We start from the raw sequence: 20,159 nt of genomic DNA on the forward strand, positions 1-20,159 counted from the left end.
ACAACCGAGGAAATAAAGGAGTATGATAGAAGACAATAAAACCAGTAACAATGATGTGTATATAGTGGTGTTCTGGGAGTACAAAATAGTGACAGAGAACAGCAGTACTAGCTCAGCCTGGGTGACAAGGTGGGAAATGTCAGAAAACATGAAACTTAAGTCCTAGAAGGAACTTACTTAGCCAGGGAGATGGTGGAGCAGGGGGTTGGCGGTAGAAGCAAAATGAGAAGGATTATTCTGCAGAAGGAAAAACACAAGTAAAAGCACAATCACTGGCTAGGATGGTGAATAAAAGAGAAAACAGGATAACCCTTGGCTTGGTCTCTGCTCCATTCCTGCTTCTATCTTTGCTACTTTAAGAATAAATTGGGTCTGGACTATGGAAGAGAGCCACCTATAATTTTAATGAGGGTCTAAAACATGGTGTCCATGTACTGCAGACCCTGGAGCTCTTCGCATTCATTTATTCAACAGCACTTACTGAGCACCTGATAGGAGCACTAGAATGCTTACTGACGGGGCTGGAGCCTTCATACAAATTGAATGCTAGTTATGTGCCACGTTCTATTTAGGTACTCAATGGAATTAGGACCCGTGTACAGTTAGATTAATTGAATTGGCTTGGTTATAGGAGGATTTACCTGTAAGGCCCTATTAGCTTACAATGTATGAATGGTTTAATAAATTTGACAAATGAGAATTTCCCTGAGAAGAGCGAAAACCTTTACCAAGTCTATTGAAAAAGTGAAGGGTACCTGCATATCTGTTTGGAGGGATTTAGAAAGATGAAGAAATTACAGAAATGAGATTGGTTATTGGGAGGAGCAGAACAGTATATTGCAAATGAATGTCATGAAATGATTAAATGAAGGAGTCACTGGGAACCCAGAATCAAATTCTCTGCTGGAATCAGGAAGATGGAAAATGGCACAGGAATCCATTAGTATACCATTCTTCTAATTATGTGTTCCTAGGATATTTCCACAGTGGATGATACCCTTCCCTTATCCTTGCGCAGCTGGATATTGTGCTTCCTGGGAATAATCAGCACCCTTGTCATGATCTGCACGGCCACTCCAATCTTCATTGTCGTCATCATTCCTCTTGGCCTCATTTATGTGTCTGTTCAGGTAGGTTTGGAAATAGCTAGGTCTCCTCTCCTCTCTACTTACAAAAGCCCAGGCTCTTTCCTGGGAATCTTCTTTTTTGTCTATTGCTAGTCACTCAGTCCTCTCCAGCATCTTTGTCATTTAGTCCTATATTGATATACCAAGGATCCATAGGCCACTGTCTAAAGCTCAAGTGTCAGCACCAATAGACTTGGTATATGGTTCACAGCAAATCTCACCTTAGCTGCTGCCCCCCGGGAAGCTTATGTGGGGCAGATTTATGTTTGGATCCAAGATGACCTTGAGGTTGGCTCTGGACGATCTTGAAGTTCTGTAAGATCCCCCGTAATGGGTAGGTCATTGGTTGCTTCTAGAAGGTTTATGCTATGGCTGCTTCCTTGATTGGCTTAGGCTTATCTGCTGGGAGATGTCTCTCGGCAGGAGCTAGATCTCTTTTCACCTCAGGGCAGTTCTAGTTTCACTGGGATGTCTATGGATGACTTAGGTTCAATGTCAATATGTTCTTGAGGGAACAGGTAGCTTGAAAGCCAAGCCTCACAAAAACGCTGGAGCAAGAGGAAGGGACTCCATTCCCCTATTAAAAACTGATGAGGGGAGGCAAGCTGTGGAGAGGATTCTTTGGGATGACCTGTTCACCTTGGGAAAACAATTCTGAAACTCTTGCATTCAAGGGCAGCCTTGTCATCTATGGTAAGGTGACACCCCCTGGTATTTGTGTTAAGTTCCTCAGGTACCTTGTTATCTCAGTAACAGCCTCTTGGCCATTAATAACAAACCAACAAATAAGAATCAGGATATTTAAGGAAACTTCCAGCTATAACATTTTGAATTCTGACTCTCAAATGCCCAGCTCTTCCCTGGTTTCAACAAATCTTCACAGAATCTAATAGCACCACTGAACCTCATCCTTCAACCCTTGTGTCTCAAAGTCCATCTGCACACTTTTAGTTCTAGTTCTTAGACTCTCAACACTCCACACATTTCCAGAACTATCTCTACCTTCACACACCATTGCAACACAGTTTGATCACTTACCTGACTGTTCAATTTTTATCTAAACTTCAGGATACCTTTGGCCATTTCCTGCCCATCTCCACTTTCCACGCCCCTTGGGTCCCAGCTGCAATTTACAAAATCCATTTGGAGACCATTTTTCTAGCTGCTACAAAAACTGTCACTTGGACAATGTATGCAGATTTTTGGGAGAATATGGATTAGGCTGACAAAATTCCTCATGTGGTTATAGTCTCACTTTCATCGTCTTCCGTTCCCCACCAACCTCTTCCTTTGGGCCTCTCTCATCATTCCTCTAGCCAGAGGTGAGGCTGGAGGCTTCTGTCCTGTTCAAATATGGGCTGTGCCCATCAAGGTGAAGGACGCCGGGTCAGGGCCACCAAGGAAGAGGTATTGCATATGCAACATGATTATGTGACTGACTCTTTACTTTTGGGGTCCAGATATTTTATGTGGCCACTTCACGCCAGCTGAAACGTCTGGACTCTGTCACCAGGTCCCCAATCTACTCTCACTTCAGTGAGACTATGTCAGGTTTGTCCGTCATCCGTGCCTTTGAGCACCAGCAGCGATTTCTGAAACACAATGAGGTGGGGATTGACACCAACCAGAAATGTGTCTTCTCCTGGATTACCTCTAACAGGTGAGGCTGCCCCTGGGTATTTACTCAAATATGCGCTTTGGGGTTCTACATGTTTGACATTAACTATGGGAGGGCAGGTGTAGCCAGTGATGTGAATTTCACTGTGGCCAGTCATGCCTGTCACGTAAGTAGAAGGAAGTATGGGCTTTGGAGTCAGAGACTGGGTCCCTGTGCCTACTATGCTATTTACCAAGCTATAGGTAAAATGCCTTGACCTTCTAAGAAAAATCTCATTTTTTGTTTTTACAATGACTAGAACACAACCTATATCAGAGAGTTCTGGTGGAAGTCAAATAACCTCTATAAGCATTTGGTATCCCAAGTACAGAACAAGTGCTGGGTGAGCTGGGCATTCTTAGTTGGCATCCCTGAGAGCAGATGTGAGATTCTCCATAGGCAGGACACTCTTCGTAGGGTGGTGAAAGAAGCTGAGGGTGGAGGGAAGAGACTCCATAGTCATCACTCCAGTGATGACATAAATGGAAAGCTCATATCCTATGAGGTGAATCCCCAGGTAGGGTGAGCATTCTTCATTTCTGCAACATTATAAGACGTTGGCAAGAAGTGATATGTCCTTGAACGAAGAAGGTCTTTTTCAGGAAGTGAAAATTCCTGAGTAGCTTCCACATTTTCTTAAAGTGTCAAAGGCAGACTCATGATGCTCGGTATTATCTGGAACATGGAGAGGTCAGGACAGGACTATGATTGTAAAGATACTTTATTAGATAGTTTCCAAGAATGAAAAAATTAAAAATTAAAAAATAAAATCATGAAATCAGGGTACATTGAACCTTCATGCGGTGCTTACTTTCTAACCTTACAAATGGATTCTCTGGCATTATTTGCCCTGCCTAATCAAAAGAAATCACTTAGAACATTTGTTTAAAAATGCAGATTCCTGGGGTGCCTGGCTGGCTCAGTCGGTAGAGCATGCCACTCAGTTTTGGGGTTGTGAGTTTGAGCCCCATGCTGGGGTAGAGTTTACTTAAAAAAAAAAAAAGAAAGAAAAAGTGAATTCCTGAACTCCACCCTAGGCTCCCTGAATCAATCTTCTGGGGAAGAGTCTAGGAATTTTCTTGCATGAATTTTGTATTTTTAACAATTACTTCAGATGATTCTTATGATTTGGCAAGTATGGGAGACACTGAATCATAGGATTCCCTTAGTTTAGCAAACTTCTCTAGTACCTTTTAAAATGCAATTTATTTAATTTAAAAGACTTTAGGAACATATGGTATAGTCAAATTGAGGCATCTTGTGAGAACACAGCCCAACCAACTCAATCCCTCTCAAAATGTTCCATGAACACCTAGGTTGCTGGTTAAGGTAAGGAGGTGAATATCAGTGACCCTTTTCTCTCTGGTTCTGTTGCCCTACAGGTGGCTTGCAGTTCGTCTGGAGCTGATTGGGAACCTGATTGTCTTCTTTTCATCCCTGATGATGGTTATTTATAGAGATACCCTAAGTGGAGACACTGTGGGCTTTGTTCTGTCCAATGCACTTAATGTGAGTCTGAAGGTTGGGAGTTAAATTAATGCATTTATTCTTAAATTGAGTCTAGAGTATACCACAGAAGTTGTGTTCTTGATTCCTTTCTAGATCCAGAGGGACTAGGTAAGACTGAGGTTCAAACCCTGGCTCTGTCTCTTACTAATTGTGTAACATATGGACATGTTCCTTGCTAAGTAGGTACCAGTGTCATCTGGAAAAATGGACAAAAATTCTGTTGCCCTTGGGAGTTAAGAAAGCAATTTGAGGGGTGCCTGGGTGGCATAGTGGGTTGAGTGTCCAACTCTTGGTTTTGGCTCAGGTTGTGATTTCAGGGTCTTGAGACAGAGCTCTGCATTGGGCTCTGTGCTGCTCAGTGTGGAGTTGGCTTGGGATCCTCTCTCCCTCTCCCTCTGCCCCTCCCCCTACACTCGTGTGCACACACACTCTCTCTCTCTCACTCACTCACTGTCTCTCTCAAATAAATCTTAAAAAAAGAAAGCAATTCAATGTGACTTAATCTGATAGTTCTCTTTTCCTCTTTGCTTGTTTCTAGTCAAGAGAATAAATGAGTTTCTTTTCATTTAAGTAGACTCCGTGCCCAACGTGGGGCTCAAACGCACGACCCCGAGATCAAGAGTCACATGCTTCACCAACTGAGCCAGCCAGGCGTTCCCAGTTCTTTTCCATAATATAGTAGTAACAGAAAGTCTTTTGAATATCTTCTCCTATTTTTGTTTTTCTTAAATCACAGAATAGAGTTAATTCTAATAAAGAAGGTAGAGTCCAATAAAACTATATAATGCATCCCTAGCATGACTAGGCAATATGTGTTAGACATTTCCTAGTGTCCAAAATTGTGGCTGGCACTACAATCAATATTCAGTAAATGATACTCAATGAGTCCTTTGGCCATCTTTCATGATATCTTTTGGAACTAATACATTGGTTTACATAACTACCAGTGAGTTCTGTATGGTGCTATGTTCATTAGGAGTTAATAAGGCCCAAGGCAATCATGGTGGGGCACCCAAAATGACTCTGTTGTTCACCAGAGTTAGTCAGCTCCTCGTGCCACTGCTCCGTCATCCCCCCGCCCCCATTTTTAGGTTTATTAACCTCAGGAAGATGGGGCAAAGACAACTGTTAGACTGAATGAAAACAAAAACATTCAAATATCAACAATTTCATTTGGTTCGACCTACACAAAGTGGTTACTCTTCTCTCCAACATCCTGTACTCTCCCTCTTTTTAACCACCATTTGCTCAACAAAAACTCCCTGGTCTAAGTCTATGTGTGAAAGAAGCTTGCCTCTAAGTAATCCACAGATTCCCTAGACTCTAGACTGGCTCAGACTTTGACAACCTCTTACTGCTGGTTAGACGTATTTTTGTAGGCAGGAGTTTATTGGGGTAAAGGAGGGTCCATGTGAATGCTCCACCCTGAGGGTTGGGCTCTTGTTGAGAGCAGAGAGTGGAAGCAGCTTTTTGGAAGGCTTTTCCTACCCTGTGCCTCTTCTTATGCTTTCCCCATTTATAGAATGCCACCCACTACTCCTTCCACAAAGAACATTACAGGCAGGAGATTGGAGTTCTGGTCCCACTCTACCACCTGCCGGCTTCTCCAACCCCGGGTTAGCCCAAGCCCCTCCAAGCTCATGTTGTCTTTCATGTGAGCATCACAGTTGCGCACTTATCTTCCAGACCACATTGGTCTCATTGCCTCCCCCAAGGAGGTGAGGATTGTCACTAACACTTTTCCTTGCCCTCTCGAAGAGCTCGCCGTAGTGCTAGGTACAAAGTAGGCACTGGACTGACCTTACAGTTTGACCAATTGAGTTGGTTTCGGAGCCTGGGATGATCTTTAGTCTTCTGGTTTTTCTATAGATCACACAGACCCTGAACTGGCTAGTGAGGATGACGTCAGAAATAGAGACCAACATTGTGGCTGTTGAAAGAATAAATGAGTACATAAAGGTGGAAAACGAGGTAAGGAGGAATTAGAAGAACCCGGGGACAAGGCAAAAGGAAAATGTTTCCTTCAAGAGAGCATCTTTACCCTGTCTAGTGATTTCACATGGAGTCATAAAGGTTCTCCTAAAGTTTGCCTTGCTCTAATTTAACCCAATTTCTTGAAACTTAAGAATAGGAAATGGTTTAGGGAGAGGTCAGGTCTTGGAATGCACCAAGTTAAAGGTGTCTTCATTCTGGAAGTCCGCAGAGCAGCATCGTGGAATGGAGTTTCTTTAATTGAATAGGGTAGGAACCTTCTGGAAGTACTCGTCTAATTCATTCTAGTCGATGCAGATGCCCACAGATGGCTGGGACACTGCTATCCTTCTAGTCTGTGACATGAGTCCTGCGGGGACTATTCAGTGAGTTGCCACCATGTAAAGCACTTCTCTTCCTGTCTCTTTGCCAGGCACCCTGGGTGACTGATAAGAGACCCCCCCCAGGTTGGCCCAGCAAAGGGGAGATCCGGTTTAACAATTACCAAGTGCGGTACCGGCCGGAGCTAGATCTTGTATTGAGAGGGATCACTTGTGACATCAGGAGCATGGAGAAGGTAGGTGGAGTGGAAGAAAGGCCTGAACGTGAGTCCTTGTGATCAGAACACAGTTGGACACAGGGGTGGAAAGCAGCTGTACTCGGCTTTCATCATCGGGATGGAATGAGAGGGTCAGGGCAGTCTTCGGCCCTGGGGAGGTGCAGGGACACAGTGCCACCACCAGGGGGCAGAATATTGACAAGGGATCAGGCTGACCGGGGCTGGAAGGGTTTTCTGCTCAGCCCTTCCTGTCTCCCTGCTGGCACCGGGGGCGGCAGCATCTTCCCCTCTGGCTGATGGGGGCTCATTTCCTGTAAGGGCCATGACCTGTAGAGGGGAAGTCCGGAAACACCCCGCCTAGTGAAGAAACTGGTGAGAACAGCAATGTGGAGGTGATCCCTTCAGAGAGAATGACTTAGTTCTCTGGTCTACAAAGTCCTGCACCTTCTTATGGGGTTCCTGTTCTCTGAGGACTTGGGGTCTGATGTAAAAATGTAGAAATGTGTAAAAAAAAAAAAAAGTCTGGGTAAAGATGCTGAGGTCCTGCTGATGAGGTTCTCAACTGATGTGAGGCCTGATCCTTCCCTTTTCTTCACTTCTAAACAAAGATTTTTTTTTTTAAACTATAATGTCGTCATAATTAGAACAACAGTTGCTGATGTGTCCATTTCCAACAGTCATTGTAGTTCTGATCAACAATTGAGAAGGTAGAATGAGAAGGCATCTTTTTCTGACATCTGGGCACTTTTCTCACCAAAACCAAAATCAGTTGAACATCTTAGAGATGAAGTAGTCAATCACTACCTCTTTCCACCTGGGATTATGAATGCCCCAGGCTACATTTCCCCCCCACAAAGAAGTATGTGGTGAACTAATGTGCAAAGGAACTGTATTTACAGATTGGTGTGGTCGGCAGGACAGGAGCTGGGAAGTCATCCTTGACGAATGGCCTCTTCAGAATCCTAGAGGCTGCAGGTGGCCAGATCATCATTGATGGAGTAGATATTGCTTCCATTGGGCTCCATGACCTCCGAGAGAAACTGACCATCATCCCCCAGGTGAGCTCTAGAACTTACTCTGTACATGCGGCAGGGGACAGCTTTTTCTGCAGGAAACATATGCATCTTCTTCCTGATGTATATTCAGTTATCAGTGTCATTTCTGCAGGCTACCTGGGACACCTAAGCCACTTCCCTAAGACACATCCTCTCCAGAACTTAAAAAATAACTTTGGCATTTTGTGGGGATATGCTTGTGTGACTGCCAGTGTCTAAGCGCTAGGTGGCAGCAACACAACAGAAGTCCAATAGAGCAGATGATTATTTAGCATTTCTATAGCCCATCCTGGGTTAGCAAGACCTTTGCAATCAACATTAGCAGTTTTGCTGCTGAAGCTTGAAACCATTAAGCTTTATACTCCCCATTTGATATGGTTAAAAGATAGCAGAGGGAATTTGCGGCAGGTTTTTGCCAGCAAGTGGAACGCTTAGTGCATCAGCAAAAAAGGCTTCCCTTTGGCTTCCTCTCTGGACTCTACCAAATAAGGTCTGCCTTGGAGGCTCCTTGGGCTGGGGGGGGGGGGGGGGGGGGCGGTGCCGTATGTGGGTCCTAATTAGAACCATTCCTCCTCTATTCTTGTAGCCAAGTCTCTGGGGGTGGTTTTGGTTTGTCTGGTGTTCGCTCAGTTTGATGTAATCTTTTCTCCAGCTTCTTCAAAAGCCTAATAAATTCTTCCATGAGTGTACTGTCCCTTCCCCTGCCCACCCCTGATCCCTTCACTTCCATGGCCTGAGTTTCTTTTGAGGGTGTGGAACATTCCTCTTACTTTCTTAAGATATGCTGAGGCAAACTTGGAAATCCATAAACGAATCTCAGAATGAAAAACAAAACCAAGAACTCTTCTTAATCCTGTGGCCGCCCCTCTAGTCTTCAGTGCGGAAACTTGGCAAAAGCTTGACAACTAGCCAGCTTTGCATCTCAGGCCAGTCCTATCTGCCTTCTCCTGGCCACAAAAAACTGCTAGACCCTTTTTTGTCATGAGCCTCAATAGCCCCCCCTCCTCCCTTGACTTGCAGGATCCCATCCTGTTCTCTGGAAGCCTGAGGATGAACCTAGACCCTTTTAACAACCACTCAGATGAGGAGATTTGGAAGGCCCTGGAGCTGGCTCACCTCAAATCCTTTGTGTCTGGGCTGCAACTTGGGTTGTCTCACGAAGTGACAGAGGCTGGTGACAACCTTAGGTAACGTTTCATAACCCACTTCCCCCACAGGCAGTGGGAGGGGGTGGGGGGAAGCACCCCTTTGTTCCTGGTGCTAGGTAGTCCGTGGTATCATAGAATTCCTCCAGACCTGGGTGCCTTTTGAGTGGTAGGCAGGGCATGGACCCTGAGCTGAGGAAGCTCAGAACAGAAGGGAGGCCCAGTAGCTCTGGCTTCCCTTGGGAACTTGTTACAAATGCAGACTCTAACTCTAGACTTACTCATCAGAATCTACATGTTAGCAGGATTCCCAGGTGATTTGTGTGTACCTTACAGCTTGAGAAGCACTACCTAGAGCATGGATTCTTAACTAGGCTACACACTGGAACCACTTGGGGAAATATATAAAAATCCCAAAGCCCAGGCAGTACCTACCCCAGACCCGTTGAATAAGGGGCCCAGGTGACTTCAGTGTGTAGCCTTGGTACAGAATGCCATCCTGTTTGTTTTCCATCAGCAACAGATCTAGGAACAAGCAGGATGTAAGTGGGTCTTTAGGCCTATGGAAAAGACCCTTTAGCACAAATACGTATTGATTGTGTACAAAATAACGTCAAGAAGCGAATATGCAGCCGTGAGGGGCTGTGTGGGCCCCTCTGGCAGGATGTGACACGGGGGCCTTGACACATCTGGTTTGTGAGAACAAATCCTACCCGCTTTCTCTGTCCATGCTGGGGGACACCTAAATGGCATGACCAGGGCCTTGATTTCAGACCTGGGTTGGAGGTGTTGAAGCTTCCATTTCTCTGGTGAGTGATGGGAGATGCGTCACGTGGAGAGAGACAGCAGCTGAAAGCCAGACTGGCACCTGGGCCCCAGGCTGTTCTAGAAAGCCCCCCAGGGCCAGGCAGGAGTGAGGTACAACCAAACCACAGTTTTGCCCGGTCTCTGTGTGGACACTACAGAGGAAAACTGGAAGTTCATCTTGGGTGACTTCTCATCTCCCGCAGAAATTTTCTTACGGAGAATTACAGAACTTTAGCCACCCTCTGTTTAATATGTTCCCTAATGGCCACAGCAGGAAAGAGCAATTAGCGAATTCCCGAATATTTCCTCCACATCATTTCCCAAAGCTGCTCTATATAAGTAAGAGGTCCAGCCTTCATTACTGGCTTTTAGCAAATTAAAGCGATTTGCATTTTACAAGCATATTCGAATTCCACATACATTGCATCTCCCACCAAGACATCATGTTCATTAGATAGCTACGTCTCTGATCAAGGCAGAAGGCCTTGAAAAAATAATTAGCCTTGAGACTAGAATTACACATTAAAATAATGAATGGGTTTGCTAAGGCCACTAAGAAATGCCACTGGGGCATTCTGACGCAGTGTCACCCTATATTAACGGTGTCAGGTCAAATACTGCTCCAGTGAACTTGGTGGCCTTCCATCTTACTTTGGAATTGCTGTTCATGTGCTGGGATATCACCTAGTGATGCAAAGAACCGTTCCCAGGCTAGGGTTTTCCAAACTCATTAAACATGGAACTTGCCTGGGGTGCTTATTAAAAATACACATCCTGAGCCTCCTCCCCATTCTGCTTGAGAAGAGCGGAGCCCAGAAATATGAATTTTAAAATGAAGCACCTGCAGTAGGAGAGCGTTTGGGAAACCTCGTCTTAGCCTCTTTTGTTAGGTGTTAATTCTGGGGGAATTTCGGAGTAGGGCTTTCAAAAGTCGGATCTGGAACGTGAGCGGTGCACGTGCGTGTGTGCACATAACCCCATTAGGCCTTGGTCCGGAGGGGCTAATGCTCAGCTTGTTCCCTCGGCTGCAGCATAGGGCAGAGGCAGCTGCTGTGCTTGGCCCGCGCTCTGCTTCGGAAATCCAAGATTCTGGTCATGGACGAGGCCACGGCCGCCGTGGATCTAGAGACCGATCACCTCATCCAGACGACCATCCAGAAGGAGTTCTCCCACTGCACCACCATCACCATCGCTCACAGGCTGCACACCATCATGGACAGCGACAAGTGAGTGTGGTGACGGAGCTTGACAGACACCACTGAGCCCTTGAGTGAAAGGAATAGCATTAGTCGTAAGATCTCCCAAACTGAAGGTCTAGCCCCCATCATTTTACTGAGGAGGAAACCGAGAGTTCCAGTAGTTTGTCCACAATTATACACCAAGCTAATGAAAGCCAACAGGGTTAAGGGAACGGACCTGAGGGTAAAATGGGCAATCGTATATGATTATTAACTGAGTGTGGGGAGGTGGAGGCCCAGCCACAGATGTCTCAACTACACTGGGTCTCAGCAGCTGCCCCAGAACCATGACTAGAAGTTTTCTGCTTCTTCCCAACTCTGGCATAGTACATTAAATATGGGGGTAATGTCAGTAATCTTGGAAACTGTTTGGAGACCACAGGCTCCCTTAAACAATGTATATCTTTAAAAAAAAACTTATGTAAATGGACTTATACTGTATATATTCTTCTACTACTTGATTCTTCAGCATTATATATGGAACACACCCATGTTAATGCAGTCAGCTGCAGTCCATTCGTTCTCACTGCTTTGTAGCCTTTTATGTATGAATATACCACGACTTAGTCCTGGTTGTTCTTATAAAGGCCCAGATTTAAGATGCTGCTAAGACCTTTCTTTCTCCTTTGTTTCAGGATCATGGTCCTAGACAATGGGAAGATTGTAGAGTATGGCAGCCCTCAAGAACTGCTGAGAAATTCGGGCCCCTTTTATTTGATGGCCAAAGAAGCTGGCATTGAAAGTGTGAACAGCACATCATTCTGACAGTAGGTTCCATGGGTTGGAAAGGACTGTAAGGATCATTGCTTATTTTTTGTGAGAGATATCACACAGAAGTGTGTAAAATGTACATTTTAAAGAAGGATCCTATTATATCCAGCTACAGTAGACCCCCGCCAATCCCGCTTTGATGATCCCACTTTGATTATACCTCCTTCCTACTTACCTTCCCAGAGATAGCTACTATCCTGAATTTGGTGATAATCATATCCTCTTGCTTTTCATTTTAGTTTTACTGCTTGGTATATACCCTTAAACAAGTTGTATCTTTTTTAAATTTATGTAAATGGCCTGACTCATACTTGACGTATTCTTTTTTTTTTTTTAATTTTATTATGTTATGTTAGTCACCATACAATACATCATTAGTTTTTGATGTGATGATCCACGATCCATTGTTTTCGTATAACACCCAGTGCTCCATGCAGTACGTGCCCTCCTTAATACCCATCACCGGGCTAACCAATCCCCCCTCCCCCCTCCCCTCTAAAACCCTGTTTGTTTCTCAGGTCCATAGTCTCTCTCATGGTTCATCTCTCCCTCCAATCCCCCCCTGCATTTTTCCCTTCCTTCTCCTAATGTCCTCCATGCTATTCCTTATGTTCCACAAATAAGTGAAACCATATGGTAATTGACTTTCTCTGCTTGACTTATTTCACTTAGCATAATCTCCTCCAGTCCCATCCATGTTGATGTAAACATTGGGTATTCATCTTTTCTGATGGCTGAGTAATATTCCATTGTATATATGGACCTCATCTTCTTTATCCATTCATCTGTTGAAGGGCACCTCGGCTCTTTCCACAGTTTGGCTATTGCGGACATTGCTGCTATGAACATTGGGGTGCATATGGCCCTTCTTTTCACTACATCTGTGTCTTTGGGGTAAATACCCAGGAGTGCAATTGCTGGGTCATAGGGTAGCTCTATTTTTAAATTTTTGAGGAACCTCCACACTGTTTTCCAAAGTGGCTGTACCAACTTGCATTCCCACCAACAGTGTAAGAGGGTTCCCCTTTCTCCACATCCTTTCCAACATTTGTTGTTTCTTTCCCTGTCCATTTTTGCCATTCTAACCGGTGTGAGGTGGTATCTCAGTGTGGTTTTGATTTGGATTTCCCTGATGGCTAATGATGATGAACATTTTTTCATGTGTCTGTTCGCCATTTGTATGTCTTCTTCAGAGAAGTGTCTTTTCATATCTTCTGCCCACTTTTTGACTTGATTATTTGTTTTTTGGGTGTTGAGTTTGAGAAGTTCTTTATAGATTTTGGATACCAGCCCTTTATCTGTAGTGTCATTTGCAAATATCTTCTCCCATTCTGTGGGTTGCCTCTTCGTTTTGTTGACTGTTTCCTTTGCTGTGCAGAAGCATTTTATCTTGATGAAGTCCCAAAAGTTCATTTTTGCTTTTGTTTCACTAGCTTTTGGAGATGTATCTTGAAAGAAGTTGCTGTGGGCGATGTCAAAGAGGTTACTGCCTATGTTCTCCTCTAGGATTTTGATGGATTCCTGTCTCACATTGAGGTCTTTCATCCACTTTGAGTTTATCTTTATGAATGGTGTTAGAGAATGGTCGAGTTTCATTCTTCTGCATGTGGCTGTCCAATTTTCCCAGCACCATTTATTGAAGAGACTGTCTTTTTTCCATTGCATGTTTTTTCCTGCTTTGTCAAAGATTATTTGACCATAGAGTTGAGGGTCCATATCTGGGTTCTCTATTCTGTTCCATTGGTCTGTATGTCTGTTTTTGTGCCAGTACCATGCTGTCTTGGTGATCACCGCTTTGTAATATAGCTTGAAATCGGGCAACGTGATGCCCCCAGCTTTGTTTTTCTTTTTCAATATTTCCTTGGCGATTCGGGGTCTTTTCTGATTCCATACAAATTTTAGGATTGTTTGTTCCAGCACTTTGAAAAATGTCATTGGAATTTTGATCGGGATGGCACTGAAGGTATAGATTGCTCTGGGTAGCACAGACATTTTAACAATGTTTATTCTTCTGATCCATGAGCATGGGATATTTTTCCATCTTTTTGTGTCTTCTTCAATCTCTTTCATGAGTGTTTTGTAGTTCCTAGAGTACAGATCCTTTACCTCTTTGGTTAGGTTTATTCCGAGGTATCTTACGGTTTGTGCTATTGTAAATGGAATCGTTTCTCTAATTTCTCTTTCTACAGTTGCGTTGTTAGTGTATAAGAAAGCAACTTTCTGTGCATTGATTTTGTATCCTGCCACATTACTGAATTGCTGGATGAGTTCTAGTAATTTGGGGGTGGAGTCTTTTGGGTTTTCCACATAGAGTATCAGGTCATCTGCAAAAAGAGAGAGTTTGACTTCTTCTTTGCCAATCTGAATACCTTTTATTTCTTTTTGTTGTCTGATTGCTGTTGCTAGGACTTCTAGTACTATGTTGAACAACAGTGGTGAGAGTGGGCACCCTTGACGTGTTCCTGATCTTAAGGGAAAGGCTCTCAGCTTTTCCCCATTGAGGATGGTATTCGCTGTGGGTTTTTCATAGATGGATTTTATGAACTTGAGGAATGTTCCCTCTATCCCTATACTCTGGACAGTTTTAATCAGGAAAGGATGTTGTATTTTGTCAAATGCTTTTTCTGCATCAATTGAGAGGACCATATGATTCTTCTCCCTCCTCTTATTAATGCGTTCTATCACATTGATTGATTTGCGAATGTTGAACCACCCTTGCATCCCGGGGATAAATCCCACTTGGTCGTGGTGGATGATCCTTTTAATGTATTGTTGGATCCTATTAGCTAGGATTTTGTTGAGGATTTTGGAATCCATATTCATCAGGGATATCGGTCTGAAATTCTCCTTTTTGATGGGGTCTTTGCCTGGTTTGGGGATTAAGGTAATGCTGGCCTCAGAGAATGAGTTTGGAAGTTTTCCTTCTGTTTCTATTTTTTGAAACAGCTTCAGTAGAATAGGTATTATTTCTTCTTTGAATGTTTGGTAGAATTCCCCAGCGAATCCATCAGGCCCCAGACTCTTGTTTTTTGGGAGGTTTTTGATCACTGCTTCAATCTTGTTACTGGTTATTGGCCTATTCAGCTTGTCAATTTCTTCCTGTTTCAGTCTTGGCAGCTTATAGGTTTCCAGGAAGGCCTCCATTTCATCCAGATTGCTCAGTTTATTGGCATATAGTTGTCAATAATAATTTCTAATAATTGTTTCTATTTCCTTGGTGTTAGTCGTGATCTGTCCCCTTTCATTCATAATTTTATTAATTTGGGTCCTTTCTGTTTTCTTTTGGATAAGTCTGGCCAGTGGTTTATCAATCTTATTAATTCTTTCAAAGAACCAACTTCCAGTTTCATTGATCTGATCTACTGTGTTTCTGGTTTCTAATTCATTGATTTCTGCTCTAATTTTAATTATTTCTCTTCTAATGCGTGGCTTAGGCATCATTTGTTGCTTTTTCTCTAGTTCTTTAAGGTGTAGAGTTAGTTGGTGAATTCGGGATTTTTCTATTTTTTTGAGTGAGGCTTGGATGGCTATGTATTTCCCCCTTAGGACTGCCTTTGCAGTATCCCATAGGTTTTGGACCAATGTGTTTTCGTTCTCATTGATTTCCATGAATTGTTTAAGTTCTTCTTTGATTTCTTGGTTGACCCAAACATTCTTGAGCAGAGTGGTCTTTAGCTTCCAAGTGTTTGAATTTCTGCCAAATTTTTTCTTGTGATTGAGTTCCAGTTTTAGAGCATTGTGGTCTGAGAATATGCAGGGAATAATCTCAATCTTTTGGTATCGGTTGAGACCTGATTTGTGACCCAGAACATGGTCTATTCTGGAGAAAGTTCCATGTGCGCTCGAGAAGAATGAGTATTCTGTTGTTTTAGGGTGGAATGTTCTGTAAATATCTATGAGGTCCATCTGGTCCAATGTATCATTCAAAGCTCTTGTTTCCTTGTTGATTTTCTGCTTAGATGATCTGTCCATTGCTGAGAGTGGAGTATTGAGGTCTCCTACAATTAACGTATTGTTATCAATATGACTCTTTATTTTAGTTAACAGTTGGCTTATATAGATGGCTGCTCCCATGTTGGGGGCATAGAGATTTACAATTGTTAGATCTTCTTGTTGGATAGACCCTTTAAGAATGATATAGTGTCCTTCTGTGTCTCTTATTACAGACTTTAGTTTAAAATCTAATTTGTCTGATATAAGAATTGCTACCCCAGCTTTCTTTTGAGGTCCGCTGGCATGGAAGATGGATCGCCATCCCTTCACTTTCAGTCTGGATGTATCTTTAGGTTCAAAATGAGTCTCTTGTAGACAGCATATGGATGGGTCCTATCTTTTTATCCAATCTGCAACCCTGTGCCGTTTTATGGGAGCGTTTAGGCCATTCATGTTGAGAGTGATTATTGAAAGATATGAATTAACTGTCATCATGTTGCCTGTGAAGACGTTGTTTTTATAGATTGTCCCTGTAAATTTCTGTTGTGTATCACTCTTGGGGTCTTTCTCCTTTTATAGAACCCCCCTTAATATTTCTTGCAGAGCCGGCTTAGTGGTCACATATTCTTTCAGCTTCTGCCGGTCCTGGAAGCTCTGCATCTCTCAATCCATTTTAAATGAAAGCCTTGCCGGATAAAGTATTCTTGGCTGCATGTTCTTCTCATTTAGTACCCTGAATATGTCTTGCCAGGCCTTTCTGGCTTGCCAGGTCTCTGTGGATAGGTCTGACGTTATTCTGATGTTCCTCCCTCTGTACGTAAGGAATCTCTTCCCCCTAACTGCCCTTAAGATGGTTTCCTTGGTTCTAAGATCTGCAAGTTTTACTATTACATGCTGGGGTGTTGGCCTGTTTTCCTTGATCTTGGGAGGGGTCCTCTCTGCCTCTAGGTTGCGAATGTTTGTTTCATTCCCCAGATTAGGGAAGTTCTCAGCTACAATTTGCTCAAATACATTGTCTAGTCCTCTCTCTCCACCCCCTCCGGGATTCCAATTATTCTGGCATTGGAACGCTTCACGGTGTCACTTATTTCTCTGATTCTATTTTCATGGATTCTGAGTTGTTTTTCCCTGGCCTCCTCTTTTCCCTTTTTATCTATTATATTGTCTTCCAGGTCGCTTATTCTCTCTTCTGCCTCAGTTACCCTAGCTGTTAGATTATCTAGATTGGATTGGATCTCACTGATAGCATTTTTAAGTTCTGCCAATTCACCTTTTATTTCTGCCCTTAGAGACTCTATGTTGCCATTAATTGATTTCTCCATTCTAGCCATTGTCTTCACAATTGCTAGCCTGAATTCCATCTCCAACACCTTGGTTATATCTGCATCCATTTGTAAATCTGCAGCATAAGTCATAATCTCTGAGTCTTTTCTGTTTTGGGGGCTCCTCCTCCTAGTCATTCTGTTGATGGGTGTTTGAGGGAATGTATAGAGTCCAAATTATTGACCAGAACCCAAGCAAGATGCACCTGTTTTCTTGGGACCTTAGGGTTGCTGGCCTCTTGTTTTCCCAGCCTGTCTTCTGCGGGAGGGGCCTGCCGCGCTGTTACTCAGGCAACCCTGTTTGGGCGGAGTTGCCCTGCGCCCCTGTGGCAGGGGATGGGCTCAGCGGGAATCAGTCTTTGGGGCTTTTGTTCTCTGGCGCCTTTCTCTGGCGGCTTTCCGCGTCTCTTCCACGAGTCAGAGCAGAAGAGACCGTTTCCAACCCTCTGCCTCAGAGCAGAGAGACCGCAGTCTGTTCTTCAGTGAGCCCTCCAGGCCACACTGTCTCCGTTTCTGTCCGTGCTGCTATAAACTGCAGCGGCCTGGGTTGCGCGCCCCTCCGCAGCGCTCCCAGTCCTGCCTCCAGGTCGGGGCACGTCTCTGCCCTTTGTGCTTCTAAAACCGCCAGCTGCTCCCAGTTCGCGCGCACGACCCTGCTGCTCCGGGTTTCTGCCCCAGGGGCTGCAGTTCGCAGGCGCGACCCCGCCGCTCTGGGTTTCCACCCTGGGGGCTGCCCTAAAGTCCTTTTCCCGATGCTACCAGTCTGCAAGTCTGTGCCCTTCCGCAGCGTGCGAGGCTGTCGCTCACCTGTGGTGTAGGATCCCCACGGCCAGGCACCCTCCCGCTGCCGTTTATCCTCTGATATCTGCCCGCGGAATCACGGCTCCCCACTTCATACCTCAAAACCAACCGCCTGCGATATTCTGCTTGTAGAGATCCACATCTTCTTACATCTCAGTTTGGTGTCGTGGGTGCTCAAGAGTGGTCTGGTAGATATCCAGCTCAATTCCAGGGACCAGCTGAAATAGGGTCCCCTACTCCTCCGCCATCTTTTCCCTCCCCTTTGACGTATTCTTATATGGCTTTTGTTCAATATTATTTTTGAGATTCATCCATGTTGATGCACATAGTGAGGTTGGTTCATTCTCCTCCTCTGCAGTATGGCAATGTGTGGATATGCCACAGTATATCCATTTTGATGTTAGTCAGTAGGGTTATTTCTAGGGATTTTTCTCCTATTATGAACAATACTGCTAGGGACATTACACATGAGATACATGTATAAGAGTTTCTTTAGGTTATAAGGTAGGAATGGGGGGTATTCCCGTGCTTACATGCATATACTAGGTAATGCCAATTTACTACACTTTTTGTCAATCTGTTGAGTATGAATTGGTATCTCATTGAGGTTTTAATTTATGTTTCCCTGGTTACTACTGAGGTTTCCACTGGTTCGTATTCAAGGTGTTTTATTTCCTTGTGTGCCTTGTGAATTTTGACCATAAGCTGCTCATTCTCCTTAGCATTTTATCTGTGGGTATTCTTTGAAAGCTGAGTTCTCCTGGGAAAGCTTTTGCCTGTCCCTTGGGGGCATTACCCAGAACCAATTTGAATTAAATTCTCCACTAGGGGTTTCAGACCATAATCTGGCACAAGAACCAACTTGTGGTTTACGAATTCTGAAGGGAGATATCTCCCCTTGACCTAGTGTCAAGTTGGAGATAGACACATTGCCTTGTTGACTCCTTCTGCAGGGTGGGGTTTATTCCTCATTTACCTATATACTGCAGATAAAGGTTTATATAGCTTCTGTGTCCAGGTTTATTGGAGGGTCTCCTGTTACACTCTTTATCTTGACAGGCGTTGGCTTTATCTCTTGCCTTGGCATCCTGTATGTTAACAAAGGTCAAAGTCTTCAGGCTTCAGAAGTCACCCTAAGCTTTGACCCTTCTTATCTTCCAGGGTTTTTTGTGTCCCATTACTTTGGGTTCAGTATATTCTTTACTTCCATTTCAGTGATGAAATTATATTTTCCTTTATTCATCATTTTAGCTGTTGAGATGCTCCGAGACCAAAAGTTCCTGTAGGAAGAGTACAATAGCTGCGAGGCTGGATGAGGAAGGGATTTGTCCTGTTTTGCTCTGCTCCCAGCAGCATCACCCGAGCATACAGGCAGCAGCTCGGATTTCAGTTGGTCCCGTACTCCTGGAACCAGGGTCATCGTGCTCCTCAGAGACTCGAGCAGCGTGCCTTCTGGGCGGCGGTTGCTTCTGGCAGGTGCTAGCTCTCTGATACTTATTTTCCTTTGGCCCTTTCTTCAATGCCTACTTAATTCTTTATATGGTTCTGTTAAAATAATGACTGGTTTCTGTCTCCTGACTAACCCAACTAACTGATAGAACCCGTGGAGATTATCAGGGTCAAGTCTCTTATTTTTCAGATAAGCACATGCCTGAGGAAGGTTAGAATATCCAAAGTCAAAACATGGGTGTTTCTGGCAGAGCCAGGACCGGAAACCAATTTGCTGATTTTTTTTTTTTTTCCTTCAATAGCAGAGGGGTTTTGACCTACCTACTCCTACTGATGCAAATAAAGAGAAGGTAAAGGTCATTCTTTTCTCAGAAGTGATGACTAAGACATCCAGTGATGGTGGTGGAAACCAGAACGAGCCTGGATCTAAAACTTTGGTGATGACTCCTCCCATTTCAAATCTTGTTGGCCCAGACCCTGCATAACTGAATCCCCACTCTGGGCCACTTATAATATGATTGCTCTTTCCTACTTTCCTTCCGGAAGGTCCCCTTCTTTCACTTGCCCTTGAAGCATTAAGATATTCCTATGTTTTGGTCCTTGGCCTTCCAGTTTCTCTGATTCTCATTTCTAGCCCCTTCCTCTCATCCAATTATGACATTCATATATTCAACTGCCTACAGATAGTCTTACCTGGATATCCTTCAGGTGTCTGACACTTAACTCATCCTACTTTGACAGACCCTTCTACTCCTTCCACTCAAAAGATTTTTCCTCTACTTCCTACCTCCAGTGATGACCTCATTGTCCACTCA

General features: G+C 44.0%; 1 protein-coding gene across 1 annotated transcript in view; it reads left to right on the forward strand.

The window, feature by feature from the left end:
* Positions 1-12,194, forward strand: part of ABCC2 (ATP binding cassette subfamily C member 2) — a 59,698-nt gene extending 47,504 nt beyond the window's left edge. Inside the window, exons 24-32 of the mRNA XM_032432353.1 lie at positions 975-1,130; positions 2,588-2,787; positions 4,167-4,293; positions 6,163-6,264; positions 6,698-6,841; positions 7,723-7,881; positions 8,899-9,065; positions 10,862-11,056; positions 11,704-12,194. Coding sequence (XP_032288244.1) covers positions 975-1,130; positions 2,588-2,787; positions 4,167-4,293; positions 6,163-6,264; positions 6,698-6,841; positions 7,723-7,881; positions 8,899-9,065; positions 10,862-11,056; positions 11,704-11,833 — 1,380 coding nt within the window. The 3' untranslated portion in view covers positions 11,834-12,194. The remainder of the gene's footprint in view (positions 1-974; positions 1,131-2,587; positions 2,788-4,166; positions 4,294-6,162; positions 6,265-6,697; positions 6,842-7,722; positions 7,882-8,898; positions 9,066-10,861; positions 11,057-11,703) is intronic.
* The last annotated feature ends 7,965 nt before the right edge of the window (positions 12,195-20,159 follow it).

This window comes from Phoca vitulina, unplaced genomic scaffold (assembly GCF_004348235.1).
Source record: "Phoca vitulina isolate PV1807 unplaced genomic scaffold, GSC_HSeal_1.0 scaffold48, whole genome shotgun sequence".
Taxonomy (NCBI): Eukaryota; Metazoa; Chordata; class Mammalia; order Carnivora; family Phocidae; genus Phoca; species Phoca vitulina.